At 35.5% G+C, this 27168-nt stretch overlaps 2 protein-coding genes and 1 pseudogene across 2 annotated transcripts; 2 read left to right on the forward strand and 1 right to left on the reverse strand.

Moving 5' to 3' along the window:
* The first annotated feature begins 482 nt into the window (after nt 1-482).
* On the forward strand, nt 483-4183 carry TBL33 (TRICHOME BIREFRINGENCE-LIKE 33). Its single transcript, XM_089603723.1, has 6 exons — nt 483-1001; nt 1092-1314; nt 2625-2796; nt 2896-3095; nt 3189-3347; nt 3668-4183. Exons 1-6 carry the CDS (start codon nt 791-793, stop codon nt 4005-4007), a joined length of 1305 nt encoding a protein of 434 aa, XP_089459849.1. The 5' UTR covers nt 483-790; the 3' UTR covers nt 4008-4183.
* A 6478-nt stretch (nt 4184-10661) lies between these two features.
* On the reverse strand, nt 10662-11943 carry LOC149379702 (abscisic acid receptor PYL4 pseudogene; annotated as a pseudogene).
* Nucleotides 11944-21987: 10044 nt separating this feature from the next.
* LOC149379703 (uncharacterized) lies at nt 21988-22383 on the forward strand. The gene has a single exon (XM_089604052.1). It carries the CDS (start codon nt 21988-21990, stop codon nt 22381-22383), a length of 396 nt encoding a protein of 131 aa, XP_089460178.1.
* The last annotated feature ends 4785 nt before the right edge of the window (nt 22384-27168 follow it).

The following is a 27168-nucleotide window of genomic DNA, read 5'->3' on the forward strand; positions in this document are numbered from 1 at the left end:
TAAGGTCTTGTTAGTTCTCATTCACTTTCGATGTGGAATTCCTAACACGCCCCCTCAAGATGGCGGCTCTTTGCGTTCGCTCATCTTGGGCCGAATTCCAACGATTGGATCGGATACCCGTTTGGGCTTAATGAGCTCTGATACCATGTGAAAATATCATGAGGTTCCATCTCAAAATCAATTGGTGATGAGAGGAGTAACCCGTGACCTTTATAACCTCTTGTTAGTTCCCATTCACTTTCAAACACTCTCAAAGAGAAAATCTAGATATTGGCTGTACTTGTTACGCTAATCATGATAAATGCAGAATAGTAATCATCAGTTAGTTAAGTAGAAAACAAACAACAAGATAGCAGATTCTCATGATCTACTTGGTGAAATTTTTTTAGTTGTATTTTATTTTGAACCTAATTTCAAATGCAAACCAAGTTTATATAATAAAAAAAAAAAATTGAAGTAAAGGAATTATTGTAAACCTTTTTTTTGTTTTTGTTTTCTCACATCAAACTTAAATCAAGTCATATCACCCACCCAACTAATAGCGCACAATGAAGATATCTAACAAATAATTGTCACAATTATCTAATGCTTATCATTTTTATATTCATTTACATGGCAATGGCAAAAGAGATGAGTTTTGTTTGTGTTAATATAAACAGCAAAAAACAATAGTCCGTAAGAAAAGGCCAACGAAAAGGAGAAGAGAGCAAGTCTCTCCAAGTCCTTCCTTTCTTCTAATCACGCAATACCAGAAATCGATCGATTTCATTTCAGATAAATAAATAATAATATGAAACCTCCTCTCTTCTCTTCACCTTCCTCTTCGTCATCGTCCTCAATCAACCTCAGAAAGCCACGTCAGCTCTCGCCGTACCTCTTCTCTCTCCTCATCTTCATCGTTTTCGTCGCGATCCTCTACGGCCAAGACCTAGCCTGCGTCTTCAGCCGCGAGCTCAATTTCGCCGCCGCACCGGACCGGCCAATCGCCGCCGCCGAAACCGGTCAGTCGACTCAAATTGATGATTGGCGAGAAAAAAAAAACCTCAAACTAATCCTTCTTTTTTTCTATTTCTTTTCGGAGGCGATTCCAGAGAGGCGGCAGAGAGAGAATCGGAAACTGCCGTTCGCGGCGGCGAAGAGCGACGAGAGGTGCGACGTGTTCAGCGGACGGTGGATCCGAGACGAGACGAGGCCTCTGTACGAGGAATCGGAGTGTCCGTACATTCAGCCTCAGCTGACCTGCATCGAACACGGCCGGCCGGAGAGGGAATACCGCTACTGGCGATGGCAACCCCATGGTTGCGACATTCCAAGGTAAATATTAATTAATAATTGGAGTATTTAATTGTAAAAACGACATTTATAATAAGATAGAGTTTTGACTTACGATTTAAAAATTAAACATAAAATTTCATTCCTTTCCTGCGATTCGTTGGAAAGTCGAAACTAAACTAACTCGGCACTGGGTATAAATAAAATATAATATTCGGATAAAAAATAAAAATAAAAAATAAAAAAAATGCCGTTTTATGTTCCGACTCTGGTGAAACGACGGCATACGAAGGCCAAACGCTTGTCGTTTCTCGGTGGGAACCGCCACGTGCCATGTTGTCGAGAATGAAGTGGGCAAACTTGACCTACAGATAGTGGTGGGACCCACGGATTCGCGCGGGGCATGTTGTGCCACGTGTCATCCGTAGAGTGGGGCTCTGTCTGGATCTCTGCACGTCGTCGTTATATTTTTTGTCACGATTCACATGCATGAAGAGAGAGAAATATTTTTGTGGATTGGTTTTGGCTTTTCGGCTCAATATAAATCAATTATTTCTTTCTTCATTACCTGCGGTTTTTTATTTTTAGTTTTGTATTTTATAATAAATTCCGGTCTATTTTGTGAGCAATATATTGCGCAATTCTTTTGGTGTTTGAGGACGAAAATAATGCAAGAATCATGAATGAATGAGGCAATAATGAGTATGTTTTTTTTTTTCATTTTTTTTTTCATCAATTGCCTGATGATGATGTGACAAAATGGTACCTATTCTTTAAGGAGTTTAATTAAAAACGGATTTTCTCATACTTTTGGAGCCTTTGAGGCTTTGACTCAAATATGTCACGCTTTCTTCATGTAAGCTTTCAGCCCAATTGGCGAAGGAGATTGAACGGCCTTTTATTCTTTGTCTCTCTCTTTTTGGGCCATAACGTGGATAGAAGGAACTGGGCTATGGAATAAGTATGCTATGACAAAAATAATGAGCATAATTATTAAAAGAGGTTGTTACTTGTTGTAGTGTTTGCAGTACTACGCTCAGAAATATAATTACCGACCGCTATTTAATTTATTTTTGTTATTTGTTATATAGATATGTAAAATCCGGGATCTAAATTGATTTTTCTGGTAAAATTTAAGCTGATCATCAAGCTTTCATTTGTTTTTAGACTATTCAAGTCTTTTTTGATTTTTTATACAGAAATTTTTTATTTTAATTATTGTTTCTATTGTTTTGATGGTATGCCTATTATCTATGTTTTGTTTTTACACAGCCTCAGCAATTTGCCTCCCTGATTTATGTCATTAATTTCTAGTTGAGCAAAAAAACTGAATGATTGTCTCTCTTCTGAAGCTTCAATGCCAGTCAAATGCTCGAGGCTCTGCGAGGGAAGCGAATGATGTTTGTTGGAGATTCTCTGAACCGCGGCCAATACGTTTCCATGATCTGTCTTCTTCACTCCCTCATTCCTGAAGACCAAAAATCCATGGAGACCATTGGTTCCTTGACCGTTTTCACTGCTAAGGTATAATATATATACACAGGTGGTTTCTTTACTTGCAAGTCAAGTTATCGTTGATTTCAACTGATGAACCATACAATTCACCTTTCTTGTTGTTGACAGCCATACAACGCCACAATTGAGTTCTATTGGGCTCCGTTTCTTCTTGAATCGAATTCAGACGATGCTGTGATCCACAGAGTCGCCGACAGGATTGTCCGAAAAGGTTCAGTCAATAAGCACGGGAAGCATTGGAAGGGCGTCGATATCATAGTGTTCAACACTTACTTGTGGTGGATGACTGGCTTGAAAATGAAGATATTGTAAAAAATTTTGCTGTTGAACGACCTCTGACGATCAGCTATTAATCTCTTATCAATTTCATGTATAACTAAATCACTCTTGACGTGTTTCAGGGTTGGATCTTTTGACGACGAAGAGAAGAATATCATGGAGCTTTCGACAGAGGATTCGTATCGGATGGCGCTGAAGAGCATGCTGAGATGGGTTAGGCTCAATATGGACCCTAAAAAAACACGGGTCTTTTTCGCTAGCATGTCGCCCACTCATGCAAAGTAAGATTTTCCGTCCTTGTCTCTAACTTCTAATCTATAAAAAAATTGTTGCTTAAAATGGGGATTAAGAGTTGCAAATAGTACTTAGGAAATGCCAATCTGTTGATTTCCACATAAGAAATTAGTAGGGTCACAAAGTTAATGGTGAGAATGCGGAAGAACAGAGAAATGGGCCACAAAACTTGCAAATAGTACTAATGTGATGATTAAGGAATGCTAGTCTCATCATGACAACAGATTAACCGGAATAACTATCATCTCATCTCTAATAAGCTTTCACTACAGAAGGTAAAACTCAGAATCTGTGCTTTTTTTGGCAGGGCAATAGACTGGGGTGGCGAGCCGGGTAAGAACTGTTACAACGAGACGAGCATAATAGAAGACCAAAACTATTGGGGCTCGGACAGCAGGAAGAGCATAATGGAGGTGATAGGTGACGTGTTCAGCAAGTCTGAGTTCCCGATCACGTTCCTGAACATAACGCAGCTCTCGAGCTACAGAAAAGACGCGCACACCTCGATCCACAAGAAGCAGTGGAGCCCGCTGAGCCCCGACCAGCTGGCGGACCCAGTCAGCTACGCCGACTGCGTTCATTGGTGCTTGCCCGGCCTACAAGACACTTGGAACGAGCTTCTCTTTGCCAAGCTCTTCTACCCTTGAAAAACACGGCTATGAAGAATGAGTCCCTTTATTTTTTTCATCGTTCGTGCGTGATATGATTCGATGCACACTGCAGGCACGCGGGTTCAGATGGGTTTTTTTTTTTTTTTTATTATACATTTTTTTTAGTGATTTCAAGTGTAACAATCATATACAGAGGAAAGGGAAAAGAGGTTTTGATAAAAATAAAAAAAAAAATTAAAAAAAAAAAACCAAAACCAAAAAAAGGGGAGGAAAAAAAAAGTGTAATTTTTGTAGGTGATAAAGGAAAATCGATTTATGCATTCATTTCCTTAAAAGCATAATTCTACTATTTCTCTAGGATGGAGATGAATTGGACCCTAGTTTAACCAAGGATTAAAATACTGATACTCATATCGATTTTGATTTTATTGATATATCGATTATCGACTGATATATCAATAATATTTTATTATAATTTCAACTTTCAAATATCTACTGATATACCAGTGTAATTTTCATAAGTGATAAAGAAAAGCTAAAACAAATTGATATATACGTTCATTTCATAATTAAAAGCATAGTTATACTATTTCTCTAGAAGTTAGACGGATTGGATTTGGACTCTAGTCTAACCACACAGCTTGCTATGTTCTGTACTCATAATTTATTAGACTACAAATTAGATGAGTTAATAGCCATGTATTTTGATTGGACAAGGTTATTACCGTTCACGATTCTAGACAGGCAGGGCATATGGACGTATAGCGCCAAAAAAACAAGAACAAGACTTGTTATCGCCGAAGTTTCGTTTTGAATATTTCTATGACAAATTTTTTTCTTCATTTGTTCCTCATCTACCCTTGGACGAATTTAATTTTGAAAATTAGAGAAATTAATAACCCTTAGTTTTCTGTGATCACACTTATAATTTACGCATGGTAAATAGTCGACGATAGTAATTAATAAACTGTTGCTAGTATTGTTTTATGAGTTTCTTTTTTGGAGTAGGTTTTTTTTAAAAACAAATTAATCAACAATTGCTTAAATTAGAGAAGCAATTACTTGAATTACAAGTTTTTAATTCACACGATTAATTTTAATATCATTTTTTTTTCTTCTTAAAGTATAACACATATACTTGGACGGGAATTTTGGTAGGGGCATTTGTGTAAAAATTAGACAGTTAATTAAAATAATTAATTAATTTTTAAAATTTTCTAAAATTTTGATAAAAATGAGATTTTAATGTTTTCATTTTGCTACTAGAGTGCCCTTAAAGAGTTTTTTTTTTATTTTTTTTTTTTATCATTAAGTCAAATTCTGAGAGTTTTCTTATAATAAAATATATAAAGGAGGGAATTATTGCGTTACTTTGATCAAAATTATGGGGGTTTGCTCAAAATCGAGGGTATTATAGGGTTTCCGTACAAAAATATTGAGTTATAGTGATACATTGGTCAAATTTCCGCCCATGCGGGAGCATATATAGATCGAGAGAAAAGGACAAACAAAAAAAAAACACAAGGAAGTTTAAGAAGGCTTGTTAGATAGAACTACTATAGTTAGTATCAAATAATAGTGCAACTGCTATTCACATTCTTGGCCTAAGTTATATGGTATTGGTAGGCGAGGGCCCAATTAAAACAATTCTTGTGATTCATTATTGTTCAAGAAAGTGTATATATATATATATATATATATATATATATATATATATATATATATATATATATGTGGACACCCATGACCCATCTGTAAATTTTAAAGGTTATATATACTCTAGCTAAAGTAACAGTTTTAGATATAGCGATTTAATATACCCTTGGGAAAGTAATTTCATAGTGATGATCAAGACTTGAGGTTGAGGGGGACCAAAATAGTTAGCTCAAGTAGGGCTTAAATGCATAGGATAATAATGAATTGCTAAAATTGACACTTGTGGTTATTATGAAGGCAACAAGAAGAATAGACAGGTGAGTAATTTGCATGGCTTTTGCATGCCATTTCGTAGCATATACTTGGAGTACAATTGATAGCTCATATACATATCAAACAAATACCAATAGTTACATATTTTTCTTTGATTTGCAGCCTCACATGATGTGCAATAATAATAATTATAATAGTTATAGCCCTCTAGTCTACTGACTGGTATTATATTTCCTTAAAGAATTAATTACCATGCAATACAATAAGTCGCCAAGTAGAATATTTTGTTTTCTTTTATGTTGAAAAGAAGCATAATTAATATTATTGCATAGATAAAACACAAACTTTTATATATGGTATATATACATATACATATATGTGTGTATATATGTTAAGCTACTTTCTTGAAAATTAAATTAGTATATGTGGTCAGGGATAACCACATTGCACTGCTGGAAAGCCTGGAATACGCTGACAGACAGGGGTGTATAAATTTTGATGAAAAGGTCACTTTATATATTTGGTATCATTTTGCAGATATAAAGGTCGTTTATCTACTATATATATATAATAGATTTTGTACCTATAGATCATTTATACCCACACGGTACTTTTGGAATCTGCTACATATTCAACTTTATTATCAAACAAACTAACATGTTGCGATATTTATGGTTCTGAAGCAACTTCTTACTGTCTCCTTTAACATTCTTTCTCTCCTTCAAAATTAAAAACTTAGATAGTGAAAAAACTCAGTATGTTTATTTCCTTGAATTGTTTTTATTCTTATTACCACTTTTTTTACTTCAGAGTCGAAGAGTTTTAGAGAATCTCCAACCGAAGTTTAAAACACATTTTAGCATAAATTTTTTAGCTCCATTTAAACTCTAAACTCCACCTCAAATGAGTGTTTTCAAAGCTTAATGACGCTAAATGTGGACACTGTTCGAACTACATTTATTTTTGTTTATTTATATTTTAGTCGTTTAAAGTTTTTAAATTATATAATTAGTCATAAAAATAAAAATAATTTGATATTTACCCCCAAAAGATTATATAGCTTTTTTAAAAATTATTTTTGAATTTTATATGTTAATTATATTATGTTTGATGAATAATATAAAAGCCAACAAGATAATAAAATAAATATATAAAGGAAATATTTATGAGTGATGTAATTGACAAATAAAATAAATACGAGGGCTCTAACATAAATAAGAGACGAAGAAGAATACATACATACCAAAGGTTCAATTTAAAATAGAGTTCAGTTGGAGATTAAATGATACATACGATAAAATAAGTAAAATAGAGTTGTTGGTTGAAATTTGAAAATATGCCCCAATACACTTGTCGTGTAATTTTTCTCTCAACTCTTCCCTTTAGTCGCTCGTACTTTTAAGTAGAAAGTAACACAAGTGGTATTAAATAAACCAACATCTAGACTCAAATATAGCGTTATATATTTAATTCTCCTCTTATTAATTAAAAATTTAGATAACTAGTCAGTTTAAACATTTTATATGATTAATTAACCAAAAATATGACGTGATATTTTTAATTTACCTTTTCATTAAAATAAAATGGTAAAATATTTATTTCAATTTAAGCGTATAAATACTTGAATATGACTATTTATCAAATATTTATGAAACGTTTGCTAAATAGCAATTTTAAAATGTAAATATGACTATTGGACCCTATTCTAATTTGTCTGTTTGCAAAGTTGAAGTGAACGAGTTGCCTATTTTGATTATCGAACCACATTCACTTTTGTTTTTGCCATTCGGCTATCGCATTATTCAATTTTCTCGTGCTAAAGATATGTTATTTTATACCACTTGTGCTTGTATTTTTCTTGTTTTCGTTACTTACTGATCTCGGCGCATAAAAAGAAAAGATCAACTTGAGAGAGAGTCAGAGAGTTGTGTCGATATGTAACCGTATATGTACGGTTTTCGAAATTGAACATAAATTTATTGTTATCACATCTAAAAAAAAGGAATTACTCAACCATAAGCATTTATTATTATTTTTTCAGAATTTAATTATCAATGTTTGGTACAAGTTATTAACAGATTTAAAATACTAGCTAGACATATATTATATGCCATTGATTGTTGTACATATCTAATTAACCAAATATATATATATATATATATATATATATATATATATTTATATATGATCAGAAAAGAAAGAAAAAAAAAATTCCCTCATAAGGTTAGAGTTAAAACTAATTAGTAGAACACAAAATAACGAATAAATATATAGTAAAAAATAGTATAAACATAAAAGAAAGTGGTAACTATTTGTTAGAAATAATCGAAATAACACAGACTTGACAATTAGGACTAAAATAATCGAAAAAACACGAGCGAGTCGGGAAATGAGATTTTCACTAAAAAAATTTGTTAGAAATCATGCATATCATCGATAATTCTGATATTATTTTGCCTATAAAATAGAGTAGTTTGCTCTTTAACGTTGGTCTAGGATCATCATCAAGTCGTACAATTCTGCTCGACTTAATCAATTATTTTTAAAACAATGGCTGTAACTATTTTTATCAAGTGATCAAGCATTTCTATACTACTTACTATTTTTATCAAGTGATCAAGCATTTCTAAACAGTTATATCCAAGTATTTCGCATTGTCTATAACAAGAATAATATAGTATTTTTCCGCCCTATATTAAATTTTCACATCATATTTTCACGTGTGTTCATCTACAAGTAGCAGCCAGAGCCCACTAGTAACGCAAGTTATTTCTTGTTATTTTGAACAACTTTGAACAAAATAACTCGCCCATGAAACTTGTGGTGATTGAATTAAGATGTCTAGTCAAATCAGTCATGGGACACAAAGATGAGAGAGAGAGAGAGATTTTTCATTGACGATCTCAAAATAAGTTGTATTATTAATGGAGAAGAAAAATTAGAATAGGGGACATTTAAAGGCCTGCTTGTCAAGTTGCACACCAACTTGCAAAGCCCAATCTATTTCTGCCGCTTACATAAGTCACAAACAACGTATCATTTGTGATCGTACACATCTAAATAGAGACTATAGAGAGATAGGGAAAATCAAGAAAATAAATATACAATTAATAGAAAGGTGCAGGGAAAAAAATTTAAAGCAACTTGTCTTTGTTTCCACACCAAGTTGAGTTATATTAAAACCCCAACTTGCTTTGGCAGCTGTTGGATTCCCCAAAATCACCAAAAATTGTTTATTATTGCATAATTAATAATATATACTTTATGTACTCTATTTTTTTTTATATTGCCGTATTCAAACTCACCTCCCACGCGAAATTACGGCAAAATTCCAAGCCCCACACCTATTCCTTTAGTACATCTGAATAGTTCCACTTTAATTGCCTTTTCCCTTGCTTTCCATTTATTTATTTAGTAATATTATTGGGTTTATTGTACGTATGAATATAATGCAGGTATTGAAGCGAATTTCGGATAGTTTAAGCAAAATCAAAATTTGTTACTAAAAAAAAATTGGTGACCAATCAAATTTGAATTGGCAGGCAAGAAAAAAGAGGATCATAATTTGGTTTTTTTAAAAAAGGACAGAATCTGCTGGTGAAAGTTGTAGTTCATTTTAATTGCATGTGCAAATGCAATTTATTTTAGTTCATATATTAGTACCGTATTGATTTATTCTCATTTTTGTAAAAGAATATTAAGCACCACAACATTATACAATTATTGTCTGTTTGGTATGGAACACTTCGGGGCCGTTTGGTTTAGTTTTCTAAACTCGTTTTCTGTTTTTAAATTCTGTTTTCTGATTCTAATTTTTAAATTTAAAAAACAGATTTAGAATTACGTTTCAGAATATTTTAAATGTTGTTTGGTTATGTTTTCCATTCAATTGTATAGAGATAAAACAGAAAACAACTTTTCATTGTTTTCTGTTTTCTAAACAAATTTCAAAGAAAACAGAAACATGATTCTAAACCTGTTTTCTGAATTTATAACCAAACAGTTTTTCTAAAACTGTTTTCTAGAATTTAGAATCAGAAAACAGAAAACAAAAATAGAAAAGTTAACCAAACAGGGGCTTCATAATTCATTCACATCGATGTTAGTGCAAATATTGAAACGGTAATGGAAAGCAGAATAGAATCTCTTCGAAGTTGGAAATTCACGCTTAAACTAAATCTCATATCGTACGATCTTAATATTAATATTATAGATTTTGCTGAACACCGTACTATATATTACACATTACATTATGAGACTACTGAACAGTCAGATAATACTATACCTTCGATTTTTGGGCTTTAATAATTATTCGAGAAAAATTAAAAGGAATTAATCAAGAGAATTACTAAAATTTTAACTTGTGTATGCAATTTGATTTTGTTTGATCGTTACAATACATTATCACCGAATAGCGATATGGTTGTCAGCAATTATATTGTTTGTCTTCTTACACATTTACAGAAGATCATAGTTGTAGCGCTGCTAATATTGTCTGGTTATATTATCTTCTTCTGATAGATTTCTCATGCAAACCAAAACTAGGGTTGACTCTACACCGCCTCGAAATACTATAATATATACGATATAGAAGAACGAGAAGATAAGCTTTATTTCTTAATCTAACTATAATAACATTTAACTTGACTAATTATAAGACATTTTCAAATGATCATCTCAATTTGCATGACCATAAATATAATCAACAAAACCACTGAAAGAACACTGATCGAATTGAATCATCATCAAGGAAATTAATAATAAAGAACCAATTCAAAATGTTAATTTTTTTCCCTTAATAATTTCTCAACGCTCAAGAAGAAGAAGAGATAATCAATATAACAAGAGCACCAAACATATACACACAGATTGATCGTACTCTTATCACATATCTCGTCACCTTTTTCACCCCCCCATAATCACAATCCTAATTAACAACATAATCCCCCCCCAAAAAAATCGACAAATACTTCCCAGATCATCATAACAATCATGGGAAAAAAAAAAAAAAAACAACAAAGAACAGACCATCATCTACATTAAATAAATGTGTATATTTATATATAATTCTTCATCGTCAAATGGATTCTCTTCCAACATATACGTATATATATAGAGAGAGATCAAGCGATTCATATCTCAACATATTGTTGTCTGAGAGATCGGCTCCGATATTCCTCTTCAGCTCTGGCCATAGTCTCGGCGATCTGAGTCAGCGATTGAAGATTACATCTCACGATCGTATCCACGAACCCGCAAGTCTCGTCCTTCGTATTTCCCGCCGGAACGTCCACCACGTAGGACTCGACGACGGCGGTCCCGGCGCCGCCGGGAAGCGCGTGGAGCGTGGTGACGGATCGGTAGTTGTTCAGCCTGTGGTCCCCACCCACGACGCTGAAGCTGATGACGTGGCGCTCCTCGTCCAGGATCTCCAGCCTCTCCGTGCTCGACTCCGCCGGGAGCCCCGACACCACGCGCACCTCGCGGAGCGTGCCCACGTCACCGTCCCCGTCAATGACGTGGCAGCTCTTCAGGAAGTGCTTGTAGGCCTGAGGCTTGTCGAACCTCCGGACCACCGACCACACGATCTCCGCCGGCGCGTGGATCTCCTGCACCACCGCGGAGCAGCACTGGTTCGCGGCCACCTCGTGCGCGTGGTGCTCGGACGCGTAGTCCGGGACCGACGGCGCGTGGATTACACTCGTCGAGGTCGGCGCGTGCTTGTGCTGCTGCCACGTGGACGGAGGGAAGTCCGTCGTCGGGTTGTTTGGGTTGATTCTGTGGAGTTGCAGCGATGAAGGCATGCTTGATTATTCTTTTTTTTCTTTTAGTGGTTTTGATACGAAAGAAAGAAGAGAGAAATAATTTAATATGTGTTTATAATTATATGGTGTTCGTTTGATGGTTGTGTTGATGCTGTGTAATATATATGATGGGAAGAGAGAGAAAGTTGAGATTGATGTTTGGAAGAGGGTTTGGTCATTGTTGTTTTGTTTAATTTTAGATCCCACTTGGATGTGGTTTTTTTATTATTTTATTTATTTTATCTCTCTTTCTTTGTCCTAGGAGGGAGAGAGAGAGAGAGACGTACTGATGGTTTTATTATCACAGAGCTTACGCCGGGCTCGCAAGTGGATCGTCAACTTGTAAACCTCCTTTGGACTTTTTAATACATTTATTATCCCATTCTTTATTTCAAACTACAAGTTTGCCACTTTCTTAATCCTGTATATATATTTCTAATATTTTATATTATTTTTCCTTCTACTATGTTTTCTTTATTCATTTGCTTTAAAGTTAAAGTAATCATAGTATCTTTTTAATTTCTTTATTTTAAGCTATTGGGGACTAAATTATGTTGAGCTAGTAGTACATCACATAATATATTAATGCGTAGTACATATCCCTATTGATTTTATTTTTTCCTCTCGAAAGAGCAAGTAGCATATTTTATATGGTCTTCGGTCTTCATTTCAACAATGGCGTTATATATATTAGTTAACGTTGATTAATTCTTGCACTATTTGCATTGCCTCTAATCATTTTAGATTATGGGTGGGTTTGAACAAGCATTACTTTTGATAAAAAGGATCAAACAAATGCTTGATGTAGCTGATTGATTTTTATTTTCATGGTTTTAACATCGTCATTTAGGAATTCGTATTTAATTATTTTAGAACTAATTAGTCTCCAATGCTAATGCTAACACTAAAGTGGAGTAATTTTTACACCAAATTTTAATTTTACTCCAATAACATTACACTATATTTCATATTAAAGAGAACTTTATAAGAATATGCTTTTAGTTCAATTAACTTAATTTAATTATTTTACTTGCATAGAGTGTTTTAAAATTTCAAAGTGGTTTAATTTTATTGAATGGTTGTGATCGAGCCACTAACGCTCAACTTCTTATTGTTATAATTAGGAATTTAGGCACTAGTACAAAATATAGCATCAGGTGCGACTCTGAAAGCACCACAGTCGCACCTGAAAGTATCATCAGGTGCGACTTTAGATGCGACACAGCCGCATCTGAAAGTCCGCACCTGATGATTTTAGGTGCGACAGTTTAGGTGCGACTTCTTGCACCAAAAGTCGCACCTAAATATACTCCAAAATAAGATATTAAAGCGGGATATATAGTATCAGATGCGACTAGTCGCATCTGATTCTTTCGCGGGAAAAGTATCAGATGCGACTAGTCGCACCTGATAGTAATTCCCCGCCTAATATTTTGGCGGGTTACAGTACAATCAGATGCGACTAGTCGCATCTGATTGTCTGTCGTTTTTTTTTTTTTTTAAATATGCTGATTCTAATAGAATCAGCCTATAAAAAATTCTATTAGAAACAATATTTTTTTGTTAAATTAATTAAATAATTTTAATAATAATTATTATATAATATTAATTAGAATAATTATATAAATAATTTAATAGAAATTCTAATTAGAATAATTTTTTGATTTTAGGTGCGACTTTGTCGCACCAGATAGTTTTTATGACTTCCGGGTGCAACTAGTCACACCTGATACTCAAAAGCAAAAAACAATTTTAGCGAAATTTTTAACACTTCGGGTTGACAATCTGGTGCGACTAGTCGCACCCGAAAGCCATTTAGATGCGATTTTTAGGTGGCGACTAGTCATGCGCATCAGAAAACCAAATTTGTAGTAGTGAGGATAGTTACAACTGTCATATATATTTATTTTGCATGCAATTGCCGCGAAAAATTGTTGCTATTATATTTAGTAGGGGTGTGGTCGGGTTGGGTTAGTCGGTTTCTTCATGTGCTATCAATCCGAACCGCTACAACTAATTTTTTAGTTTGAAAATCCAAACCAACCAGATTGAAATGTAAAATCAAGCTAAACCAACCCGAAAATAATTGGATTGATTTGGGTTGGTTTTTTCGGATTATAATTATCGACAAATGACTTTATAACACAAATGAAAATCATATACGTATATTATATCTAAAAAGTTTTGTCAAATAAAATCAAAATTTTACTTATCTTTAGAAAATTTACATATTAAAATAAAATTTACGCATATTTTTAACTACTCAATTTTCATGTAGTCACAAATAATAAAATATAATACTGAGTATTTTTTTATTTAATTATAATATTATTAGAAAAATGATATTTTTTTAACAATAGTACATATAAAATATTTGCAATCTTAGAGGCATGGATACCTTATTTTTTAACAACCGCCAAGTGCCTTGTGAATCGTCTCAAAGACACAATGCATGTGGCCATCTCAGAGAACCAGAGTGCGTTCGTGGGGGGTAGACTTATCTTCGACAACGTGATGGTGGGTTTTGAGGCGCTTCACACGATGAAGAGAGGAAGGTTTGGGAATGGAAAGTGGGCGTCCCTCAAGCTTGACATGGCCAAGGCTTACGACCGGGTCGAGTGGAATTACCTGGAGGCTGTGATGCTGAGGCTCGGGTACTCGGCTCCTTGGGTTGGAAAGGTGATGAGATGTGTCTCCTCGGTTCGTTTTACATTCAACATCAATGGAACCACTCGGGGACATGTTATTCCACAGAGAGGTCTCCGTCAGGGCGACCCGCTTTCTCCCTTTCTCTTCCTCTTCTGCTCAGAGGGTCTCTCGAGTCTCTTCAGGGCGGGAGAGCAGTCGGGAGCCATAAGTGGAGTCCGTTTTGGAAACCTTCGTGTGTCCCACCTCTTGTTTGCGGATGATAGCTTGATGTTCTTCAAGGCGTGCCCTGAGGAGTGCGAGGCGGTGGCTGAGACCCTCCGAGTATACTCTGCGGCTTCGGGTCAAATGGTTAATTTTCAAAAATCCGATGTCTGTTTTGGCAAAGACGTTGGGACGGAGGATGAGGAGGTGTTCCTTGCCCAGACCCTTGGAGTCCGAAGGTCGGATTACCATAAACGGTACTTAGGCCTCCCCGCGTTCACTGGTCGGAAAAAGAAAGAGCTCTTCGAATACGTGAGAGAACGCATCTGGGAGAGGATTAAGGGGTGGAACGGTCTTTTCTTCTCGCAGGCCGGCAGAGAGGTGTTAATTAAGTCCATCCTTCAGGCTATCCCGTGTTATGTGGCTTCTTGCCTAAAGCTCCCGAAGAAGCTGATCTCGGAGATTCACTCGGCTATAACTAAATTTTGGTGGGGGAACTGCAACGGGGCTAGCAAGACTCACTGGTGTGCTTGGGAAGCCCTCGTGCAAAACAAGCTGGAGGGTGGCATGGGCTTCAGAGACCTGGAAAAGTTCAACCAAGCTTTGATTGCTAAGAACGTTTGGAGATTCCTCAGACGGCCTGACAGTCTGGTGGGCAAGGTTTTCCGCGAGAGTTACTACCCCCACGGGGACGTCTTGAGCGGTCATTGTGGGTCAAACAGCTCTTTTATGTGGCGCAGCTTGGTTTGGGGAAGGGAGATCATCCTGGCAGGCACGAGGTGGAGTATTGCAGATGGCGAGTCAGTTATGGTTATGGGAGATAAGTGGATTCCCAGACCTAGACTCTGCACCTGGTTGGATCCCCCTCTGATTCCTCCTGATATGAGAGTGGTGGAACTGATGAGGTATGACGGTAGTTGGGATGAGCCGCTTGTTCGTGACATGTTTGGGGAGGACGACGCTAGAGCGATTCTGAGCATCCCCTGTGGTGGTGAAGGGGTCCCTGATAGACGTCGATGGCACTACACTGAGGATGGCGAGTACACGGTCAAGAGTGGGTATAGAGTGGCTATGGATTCTGGCAGCTTTGGAGCAAGCTCATCTGACCGGACTACGATGGAGGAATGGTGGAAAAAGTTTTGGAAATTAAAGGTTCCTCCTAAGGTGAAGCTCTTCATCTGGAGAGTGTGCCAAGATCGGATTCCGACACGCTCTATGCTCGTCAAGAGGAAGATTATCACCGACGATCGATGCCCGATCTGTTCGGGGAAGGCTGAGACGGCTCACCATGCTCTTTGGGGTTGCAAGTGGAGCAGGAAGGTGTGGAAAGAAGCGGGCTTTGGGGGGACCCTTCCGCCTCGCGGGGAGGGAGAGGCCTTATGGCACCATTCTCAGAGCGGCGGACTCTCTTGAGGTTAGTAATTTTGAATTCTATATCACTATTATTTGAGAATTATGGAACCACAGAAACAATGTCGTCTCGGGAAAGAAAGCTTGGAATCAGACGGAGCTCGTTCAGTGGACAGGATGCTTCCTAGAGGAGTTTAGAGAAGCGAACAAGGGAGCCGGTCAGAATAAGGACAAGAGTCCGGCCAAGCCTATGTGGATCCCTCCGGCGCAAGGAACAATCTCGGTGACTGTGGATGCTGCTCTAGATCGGGACCAGGGAGGATTCGGTGTGGGTTGCATTGCTCGTGACCACACCGGAAAGGTGATAGCCTCGCAAACGCTTTCCCAAGCTAGGGGATTCACCCCCCAGCTTGCGGAGGCGTTTGCGGTTCTCCAAGGCGTAGTTCTTGCTCTCAGCATCGGCGGGTCGAGATTGGAGCTTCATTCGGATTGCTCGGAGGTGGTCAAGGCGGTGGCCGGGGGGAAGTTCCCCACGACCGAGCTCGGGACGATCTTGCTTCACATTGAGAGAGAGGTAAGTAAGTTGACTGAGTTTAAGATTATGTTTATTCCTCGTCTTGGTAATATTGCGGCTCACAACTTAGCCCGTTTTGCGGTTATGCACAATTCTAACTCGAGATGGATGGGGCTTGTCCCTCCCTGCTCGGAAGAGGCTATTAGAGCCGCGGCTAGAGAGATGCAATCCCGCACACCGGGATAACGTGTTCTCGTTTGGTTTGTTGTTTGGCTGCGTGGTTGTGTGAGTGTACTTTCCTTTCTCTTGTAACCACGGTTTTCCTCCGCCATACGTGATGGCTTATATGAAATCTCCGTGGCACCGCCCACGTTTCTCAAAAAAAAAAAAAATTAAAGAATTAACACTATCGAGTTGGTTTGGTTTAACCCAATCTCACGACTATAAAAAGCCAAGCCAACCTGAAAAAAATTGCGGTTTGAGTTGATTACAATCCAAACTTCATCAGATTTTAATGGGGCGGTTTAAAAAAGAGTACGGTGTGGTTTGAGTAATCGGGTTGTTCAGTTTGGCAGTTTTGATGAACAACCCTATAATAAATAAGTGTCGGACTTCTAACCGCATAAGCTCAGGGCTGAAGGAAAAATAGTCGTCAACTTTAAGGTTTTAGTTGCGGCATTTTCCATAAGTGACACATGCACCTAATGTGATATCTTTGTTTGATTCCAAACTAACTTGCATTTTGTCTGAACTATTTGAACATTAATACAAATATGATGCTCTAAAAGACTAGAAACCTTCTAATTATTAAAAAAAAAAAAACACAAGTAGTATATCATAATTCCTCTCGTAAAAGAGTGTACATTCTCTATTTGTTTTGGGCTCTTAGGGCGTCTCCAACGCAACGCTAAAACATCAAATATAGTGTAAAAAATGGTCCAATCGCACGTTATAACCAACACCAAATTTGGTGCTTTAAACAGTGGCACGACATATTTGCCGTGTCACTGTACAACACGGCATTGTTTTTTTTTTTTTTTTTTTTTTTAATTAACATATTAAATTCAAAGGTCTTTTTTTTTATATAATTATATACATATATTAACCTTATAAATGTTTATAAAACACAAAAACTCATAAATTGACTACAAAAATATCAAAACAAAGTTCAATTAAAACATAAAAATTTAAATATAGGTTACAAAGTTTAAATTAAACACACAAAAAATAAAATGAAAACTAAAAACACACAAAAATTAGTACGATGTAATCTATCTGTCAAATGTATGTTTTTATGTTGAATTATTTAAATGTAATATTTTTAGTAATGTTATTTTTATTTATCTTTTTTTATTTATCATAATTTTTGTTAAATATTGGTAAATGCTAAATTATTTTAATCACTTAATTAAAAAATATCACCATTATAATTATTTATTGAAATATTTATTAATAAAGAGATTGTTTTATTTTAATAATATAATAATGATGAATAATATTTTTAGTGTGAAATTTGGTGTTGTGGTTGGAGTTGGAAAAAAATTTGGTGCTAAATTAACACAAAAGTTGTGTTGAATTAACACCAAATATAGAAATTGGGTTGAGGTTGCCCTTAGTCACGTATATTTGTTTTGGGCACAATAGCGAGCCGAGACGATTGCACTGACATCGGTCCCACACCAGAGGGATTGTCCAAGCAGTAGCTACGGAGGAGGACAGCCCAGGTCTAAGAGCAGAATGTAATTTCCCTATTGATCTCAAACTTAGTGATTCACGTTTTGTTATCACAATGTATATTTGTTTTGATTCGCAAATGTATGAATGGAACTTTATTTTATCTTTTTATGTAATTGTAAATTAAAAAAAAAATTATTTAAAAGGTAAACGATTAAAATTAATTACAAAATATTAGAAGCGACATGTCACGTCTAATCCAACCATGGACTTCTTGTTATATGGCGGGAGAGACTTTTTTTTAAGGTGGCGAATAAGACTTAAGAAGCAACATGTCGCTTCTAATTAAGCGTCTTTCACGAAATGGAAAGAAAACTGTAGCTTCTAATCTCATTTCTTCATGAGTTAATTGGCCGAGGCGACCCTACAAGCAACACGTCGCTTCTAAATTTTAGAAGCGACATTTTGTTTCTAGGTCATTTAGAAGCGAGTTTTGTCGATTCTAAAGGCAACAATTGGGCCTCTAAAAGCGAGAAATGACTCTTATAAAGGCTTCTTTTCTCCTCGTGTTGGTATTCCTAAAATAGGAGAATATGCACAATGGTTTTTAATTTTATAAAATCACGAGAAGGCGGCTCAAGGATGAGAGTTCGGTGAGGCTGGTAATTAACGCCATTTTTAGGTGATTGAAGTTCGAAGAAGGTTTGAAGCGCGCATTGTTCCGGGGTTCATTTCGGAGGAAGGATGGTCTGGTAAAGATGATCAATTTTCAATTTTTTGGACTAAATGGGTCTAAAATAGCATTTCAATTATCCAGAGTAGAATTTTCTTTAACCAATTATTAAACACCTATAACCTGTTTAGAAAAAAGTGGAGAATCAAGTCTTAAAAGCCTTATTAAAAATAAATCATTTTAGAATTGGTTATTCAAATTAAATCGATTTATTTTTACGATTTTTTACGGTGTTCATAAAAAGTACTAAATTATCCGTCAAAATCCGAAGAGGTTCATGTTAATACTAAATTATGGGTTACTGCTAATATAGTTGATTATTAAGAGTATTAGGTAACTTTATTTTAGTTAAGACTTAAGAGTTATGGGTAATTTCAAATTAATATGTAGACCTATTTGTATTTGAAGTTATCAAAATTGTGATTTTATCTAACATTGTGAATATACATATATATACATTCACGCGCTTCGCCGCTATAACTTAAATGTATCCAATAAATTAACTAATTTACAATTAATTTCTTTCGCAATTGCTCATTTGATGGTTGTTTAACATTGACATACATACCTTGTTAAAAACTTAAGAATGCCAAAATACAACACGAAAAATATGGTGAAAGTAGTTATTTAATTTTGGGGCAAGAAATGACTAATGATAAAAACAACGACATGATAAAGAGCTTTATGTTAGCTAAAACTTCACGAAAATTTAAAAAAACGAAGAGCCTACTTATAGTGGCATATAGATGAAAACCATCTAGAAATATCTATATTTAAAATTTTTAATTGGTATCCAATAATGATTTATTATACTATTATCTATAAGTATCTAGTTGAAATAAAAGGCATGTAAATGAAAATCATCTAGAAATATCTAGATTTTAATTTTTAAATTTGTATCCGGTGGCAGTAATGATGATTATACTATTATTTAGAAATATCCAGTTCAAATTAAAAAAAATTGCATTCGTTGTTGTAAGATATAATAATGACTATTACTGCATTATTATCTAGAAAGATGTTGTTAGATTTAGATTAATGATGACTGCCAGCATTTTTATTAATATCTTAAAACTAAAAGATAAATTTGTCATTATATCTTAACGTGAATAATAAATTGAATGTATATGGATAATAAATTTACTTCTCTTATATAATAATAATAATAATAATAATAATAATAATAATAATAATAATAATAATAATAATAATAATAATAATGATGTGCAAATCCTATGCTAAAAGTTAGCACGACGGTTTTTGAAGCCTTTGCATAATGGTTATCCAATTGTAGAAAAAAACAAAACAAAAAAAATATAAGACCTTGGAGTTTGCCAAAGCGAAGTCATGCACAAGTTTAAAGAATGAACGTTCAAGCTATTTCCGGACAAAAAAGAGCTCGTGGATTCGCGCAGCAAACTTCACGGGTTTTGAAAAGACGTCGTAAAAGCCCACAGTTCATTCATATCTTTTGAGCTTTAGTTAAATTCCTACATCCATTTTCAAATATGTACACTCATATAGTTATGTATTGCTAAATTATATCTTATGTTTTATTAAAGTTAAAGATTTATTCCAATAATAATTTCAACTGATTTTTTGTTTCCTGATGTATTTAAATTGACATAATAGTGATACATATTTTCACAATTGCTAAAAAAAAAAAATTATCTATTAATCAACATATTTATTGATTTTTCTTTCTAATCATAATAAAAGTAGATGTATATTTGTATTACTCTTAATGAGCTTGGATCTCCATTCCTAATATACACCGTAGCAGTATGATATTATCTACTTGAATATGATAATTTTGATTAAGATGCAAAAAAATCAATTAAAATGGAGGAAAATTTTTGAACTAAAAGAAAACATATATAATCATACTTATCTATGGCAGTGTTTGGCAGTTGCTATTTATTTAAATCTATTTATCGGCATATACGTATTGTTTTTTCTTTATAATCATAATAACAGTAGATGTATCGCAATATAATTTATATTATTATCTTAATGAGCTTGGATCTCCATTACTAATGTTCACTGTAGCAGATTATGATAATTTTGATTAAGATACAAGAAAAATAATTAAAATAGAGGATAAATTTTTAGCTCAGATTAAACATATATAAGAGAAAGTTTATAAATAAACAAATTTCTGTAAGATCGTTGTGATATATCTGAAAATACCCGGTATAAAATAGCAAAATATAATGGATGTTGTTAATATATATGTGACTAAAATTCGAGGGATATGGTTGATATTTCTTAATATGATTCTTGTTTCAATTATGAACTTGCATACATCTCCTTTATAATGATTTAAATGAAAAAAATAGAATCTGAGATCAATTAAGCATTATTAACTGTAAAATTAAACAAATATTTTCAACAGTTAAAATATTTATAATCTCAATACAAACTGAGGATTAATTAGCATCAACCTCGTAAAATCATGCCTGTATATTCATTCTGATACACGCACCGAGAGTCCGAGACTAGGTCAAAAGCATTTATAATGAAACTTGACCTGAAAGTTTTAAACTAGTGGTAAATGTGTATACGTGTGTGTGTGTGTGTGTGTGTGTGTGTGTGTGTGTGTGTGTGATCTTGATGAGGTAATGAGTTGAAAGTTTTGCAAATTTAGTCTTCCACTAATATGATCAAGCAAGCAGGCGCGACAAAGAAAAAAAAACCTCTTTAATCAATTAAATCACTTAAACTAAAACTGCATATAAGATGTTACTTCATAGTACTATAATATTTGATCAAATATTATTGAGACAAAGGATTCAGCTCAGCTTTCCTTTAAATCTCTTATGCATTCTCAGTTCTGATTACTTGTTTTCTAAGTAATTGTGGAACGGGTTTATTTTTAAGTGTTTTATTGGCTTTATTAGTTTACGGTTTTATCCTCACTTACTTTGTTTGAGTGAGGACATTTTAATCTTTTATTATGACTGATACTTTTAAATACTTTGTTTGTCTGCATTTTCAATTCAATTCAATTGATTCAGTTTTTCCCAATTCTTCGTCTTGTTCATTTTGTTTTCTCTGAATCTTGGATGTAAAATGGTATCAGAGCAAATCTCGCTTCTCGTCTGATCTTAGCTTTTATCGGCGAATCTTTCTCTCATCATTCTTCCTCGCTGATCTTCTTCAATGGCGAGCCAAGGATTTCAGGGAGAAGATACACCAGCCACTGCGATTGCTCAGCGAAGGTCCATTGCCGATGAAACCCTAGATCCTTACTATCTTCATCATTCAGACTCTACTAGTATGATTCTGGTCACTCAACTCATGAATGGTGACAATTACGCAACCTGGAGTCACTCTATGAGAATTGCGCTCGAAGTCAAGAACAAGATGGGTTTCGTTGATGGATCAATCGAAAAACCTACTGGAGAAGATGTGAACCACCTTGCCTCTTGGAAAAGAAACAATAATATCGTGATGGCGTGGATTCTCAATTCCTGCACCAAGGAGATCGCTTCTAGCGTCATCTACACGCAAACGGCGAGGGAGATCTGGAAGGATCTTGAGGAGAGATTCGCTTAAAGCAATGCGCCGAGGATCTTTCAGATCAGGCGTGAAATCATGAATCTCGTTCAAGATCAATCATCGGTGGGGATCTACTACACCAAATTGAAGACTCTATGGGAGGAACTGCAGAAATTCCAACCTCCATGTACCTGCACATGTGGAGGCTCAAAGAATTTGATCGAGTTCATACGTAGTGAGTATGCTATGAAGTTCCTTATGGGACTCAATGACAGCTACACTGCAATTCGCGGTCAAGTCCTCCTGATGGAACCTCTACCTTCAATCAACAAGGTCTTCGCCATGGTGACTCAGGAAGATAAACAAAGATCGCTTAGCTCAGAGACTATTGCTGGCCAAGACTCATCAAGCTCTCTTGCAATGGCAGTCAAAGAGGATCCAAGAAAGAACAGCAAGAAGGATCGCCCTATCTGCACACATTGCAAGATTGCAGGTCACACTGTGGACAAATGTTACAAGTTGCATGGATATCCACCTGGCTACAAAAATAGGTTCACCGGCAAAGAAAATACGGCTGAAGGATCAACCATTCAACCTTATGGCAATCAAGACTCAAACTCCTTCAACCAGGCCAATTTCTCTTCCGATCAGATCCATCAGTTGATTAACATGCTCTCCAACCAGCTCACCTCGTCTACATCATCCAACAAATCAAATGAAGTCAACATGACTACCTTCAACACAGGTTCTTGCTGTTATAATGACAGTACAGGTTTTCCTTCCATATCAAAAGTTACTTGGATTTTAGACTCATGTGCTACCAGACATATATGTGCATATAAATGTCTTTTTCAAAGTCTTAAATCCTTGCAAAACTCCACAGTTACCCTGCCTAATCATACGGTAATACCTGTTTATTTTTGTGGTGACATCAATCTAGGGAATGGTTTTATTCTCAGGGATGTTCTCTTGGTGTCGAGGTTTAAGTTCAATCTCATTTCAGTTCATTACTTGACCTTAAACCCCTCTATTATGATATCATTTTCACACAACAGTTTTCAAATACAGGATACCAAGGCTTTGAAGACGATTGTGAGGGGTGCTAAGAAACAAGACCTATATGTGCTAGCTGATGGACCCAACCACAATGTCAACACTCTTACAGCTCATGTTTGGCACAAGCGTTTGGGACATCTCTCCTTCAAGAGATTAGAATCTCTGAAAAACAAGTTAGCATATCAATCTTGTAACAAAACTCTGCCCTGCTCTATTTGTCCTCTAGCCAAGCAACGTAGGCTTCCTTTTGTTTCCAATAATCATGTTTCTCTTACTGCGTTTGATCTTGTTCACTGTGACATTTGGGGTCCTTATTCTGTTATCTCTCATTCTGGATACAGATTTTTCTTAACCCTTGTTGATGATCACAGTCGTTTTTGTTGGATCTACCTAATGAGAAACAAGTCTGATGTTTATACTATTTTGCCTCGTTTTTATGCTTTTATATCAAATCAGTTTTCCACTACCATTAAACAATTATGCAAAGGAACTCATTTTTGCTGATTATTTTTCAAAACAAGGGATCATGCATCAGTATTCTTGTGTAGAAACTCCACAACAGAATTCTGTTGTGGAGAGGAAACACCAACATCTCCTTAATGTTGCTCGATCTCTTTATTTCCAATCTCAAATCCCTATTGCATATTGGACTGAATGTGTTTTCACTGCTGTTCATTTGATAAATAGAACTCCTAGTCCTCTTCTCTATCATAAATGTCCCTATGAAGTTCTGTTTAATGAAGAGGTTGATTACAGTAATTTGCGTGTCTTTGGCTGTCTAACCTTTGCTTCTACTCTCAAAGCTCACAGGACTAAGTTTCAACCGCGTGCACGAAAATGCGTTTTCATTGGTTACCCTTCTAGTGTAAAGGGTTACAAGCTGTTAGATCTAATCACACGAGAGATCTTCATATCCCGTGATGTTGTGTTTCATGAGAATCTTTTTTCCTTTCATGATATCACACCTAGCTCTAACACACCTGATCCCCTTCCTGATCTAGTGTTGCCACGTACTAACATTTCTCCCTCAAATCAGTTTGAAGACATTGACACTCAACCTCAACCAACCATTACCAGAGTTCCTACTGTGGAGAATTCTATTTCTTCACCACAGCTAGACACTAACGAGACTGACTTGGATCAAACTCAAACTCTTCCAGATGAGACTGTCAGACGTTCAACTCGACCAAGAATGCCTCTAACTTGCCTTAGGGATTATCATTGCAATATCTTGAAATCTCCTACAGGTGTACGACTTCCTAGCCCTCATTCATTATCTCATGTTTTATCTTATGATCACCTATCTAGCAATTTTCAGTCTTATGTTTTATCTGTGACTGAACATTATGAACCTCAATTTTACCATCAAGCTTGCAAACACCCTAATTGGGTTCAAGCTATGAATGAGGAATTGTCATCCATGGCAGATAACAAAACTTGGTCTGTTGTACCTTTGCCATCAAATAAGAAGTCTATTGGCTGTAGATGGATATACACCAATAAATTTCTATCAGATGGATCTCTTGCTAGGCACAAGGCACGTTTAGTTGCTAAAGGTTACACTCAAAAGGAGGGTGTGGATTTTATTGAGACTTTTTCTCCTGTTGCAAAGTTGGTGACTGTTAAAACCCTTCTCGCTTTAGCAGCCTCTCATTCCTGGTTTCTCACTTAATTAGATATTAATAATGCTTTTCTTAATGGTGAACTTTTTGAGGAAGTGTACATGGACTTGCCTCCTGGGTATTTGAAACAGGGGGAGCTACCAAATGATGGTGTCAAATGTGTGTGTAAACTGCACAAATCCATTTATGGATTGAAACAGGCCTCTAGGCAATGGACCATTACCTTTACTAATGCTATTGTTGCAGGTTTCACACAATCAAAGAGTGATTATTCACTTTTTACTCGAGGGAGTGACTCTTCTTTCATTGCTGTCCTTCTTTATGTAGATGATATTATCTTAGCCAGTCCTAGTAGCTCTTTGATCTCTGATGTCAAAATTTTTTTACAATCTCAATTCAAGCTTAAGGACTTAGGACCCCTTAAATAGTTTCTTGGCATTGAGATTGCTCGATCTGCAAAGGGTATTGTCCTCAATCAGAGGCAATATGCTTTACAGCTCTTAGAGGATTATGGTTTCCTGGATTCAAAACCCATTTCTACTCCTATGAATCCTAGACATAACCTTACTTCTACTGATGGTGTACCTTTATCTGATCCTACTCACTATAGAAGCCTCATTGGAAGACTGTTATATTTGACTATATCTCGTCCGGACATTACATACTCAGTCAATGCCTTGAGCCAGTTTTTACAGGCTCCTTGTGATTTACACTTACAGGCTGCTCACCATCTACTCAGGTACATCAAGGGTACTCCAGGACTAGGTTTATTTTACTCAGCTGCTTCTTCAACACAGCTACGGGGATTCTCGGATGCTGATTGGGCCACGTGCAGTGACACAAGGAGGTCTGTTACGGGGTATTGCGTTTTCCTCGAGGATGCTCTCATCTCGTGGAAGTCAAAGAAGCATACTACAGTTTCAAGATCGTCAGCTGAGTCAGAGTATCGAGCCCTTGCCACTACTACAAGTGAACTCCTCTGGCTCACACAGCTTCTACACGATCTGAAGGTGGTGTTGACGGGTCCAACAGTGTTGTTCTGCGACAACCAAGCAGCTTCTCACATCGCCTCAAATTCCTCGTTTCATGAACGGACGAAACACATAGAGATTGATCTCTACTTTGTTCGTGAGCATTTGCAGCGCGGAGATTTGAAGCTGCTTCTTGTCAGAACTCATCACCAATTGGCAGACATTTTTACTAAAACTCTCCCTGCTCCGAGCTTGAATTCCATTATGTCCAAGATGTTCCTCAAGAATGTTTATCGTCCATCTTGAGTGGGAGTATTGAGACAAAGGATTCAGCTCAGCTTTCCTTTAAATCCCTTATGCATTCTCAGTTCTGATTACTTGTTTTCTAAGTAATTGTGGAACGAGTTTGTTTTTAAGTGTTTTATTGGCTTTATTAGTCTACGGTTTTATCCTCACTTACTTTGTTTGAGTGAAGACACTTTAGTATTTTATTATGACTGATACCTTTAAATACTTTGTTTGTCTGCATTTTCAATTCAATTCAATTGATTAAGTTTTTCCCAATTCTTCGTCTTGTTCATTTTGTTTTCTCTGAATCTTGGATGTAAAAAAAATATCATTATACATGATTAATGAAAGTCATTTTCAATTTGCGAAACAAAAAAAAAAATTGGTTCTCATAAGTAATTTTGTTGTTTATAGAGAAGTTTAGCATAGTAGAGGTTGGACTTCGATATATACTCTTTGCTGGGAGACAATTCGTCTGCCGATAATTATCATTCTTATGCATGATTCCAATTATATAATAAGATGGTATTTACCTCTTTCCTATATGATATGCAAGCAGTATATCCTGCGCGTTGTTGATAAATAATTAATATATTTTAGTCTGGAGGAAAAAAAATATATAGAAAGATGTCCAAAAACATTTAGGTTTGAAAAAATAAATTTAAAGTTTTTTGGAGACATTTTTATCTTTCTAATTAAAAAAAAAATCGATACGAATGAACACTACTTATATCTAGGGTCCAATTTCTTATTTTTTCTATAAAAAATATTGTTCATTGAAAAATATTTTAAACTCTATAAAAGATTCATCTACTTTATATATATATTATAATATGGAGAAAAAGTGTTTTCTATACAGCATTTTTTTCCTTCTATATTATACAAAATCAAAAGACAAGTTGTTT

This window comes from Urtica dioica, chromosome 12 (assembly GCF_054948205.1).
Source record: "Urtica dioica subsp. dioica isolate 48M chromosome 12, U.dioica_male_clone48M_v1_H2, whole genome shotgun sequence".
NCBI lineage: Eukaryota > Viridiplantae > Streptophyta > Magnoliopsida > Rosales > Urticaceae > Urtica > Urtica dioica.

Coding starts and splice junctions, on each gene's coding strand:
- TBL33 (XM_089603723.1), top strand. CDS start 791: ATGAAACCTCCTCTCTTCTCTTCACCTTCCTCTTCGTCATCGTCCTCA. Junction 1,002..1,091: donor AATCGCCGCCGCCGAAACCG/GTCAGTCGACTC, acceptor AGGCGATTCCAG/AGAGGCGGCAGAGAGAGAAT. Junction 3,096..3,188: donor GGCTTGAAAATGAAGATATT/GTAAAAAATTTT, acceptor GACGTGTTTCAG/GGTTGGATCTTTTGACGACG.
- LOC149379703 (XM_089604052.1), top strand. CDS start 21,988: ATGGCGAGCCAAGGATTTCAGGGAGAAGATACACCAGCCACTGCGATT.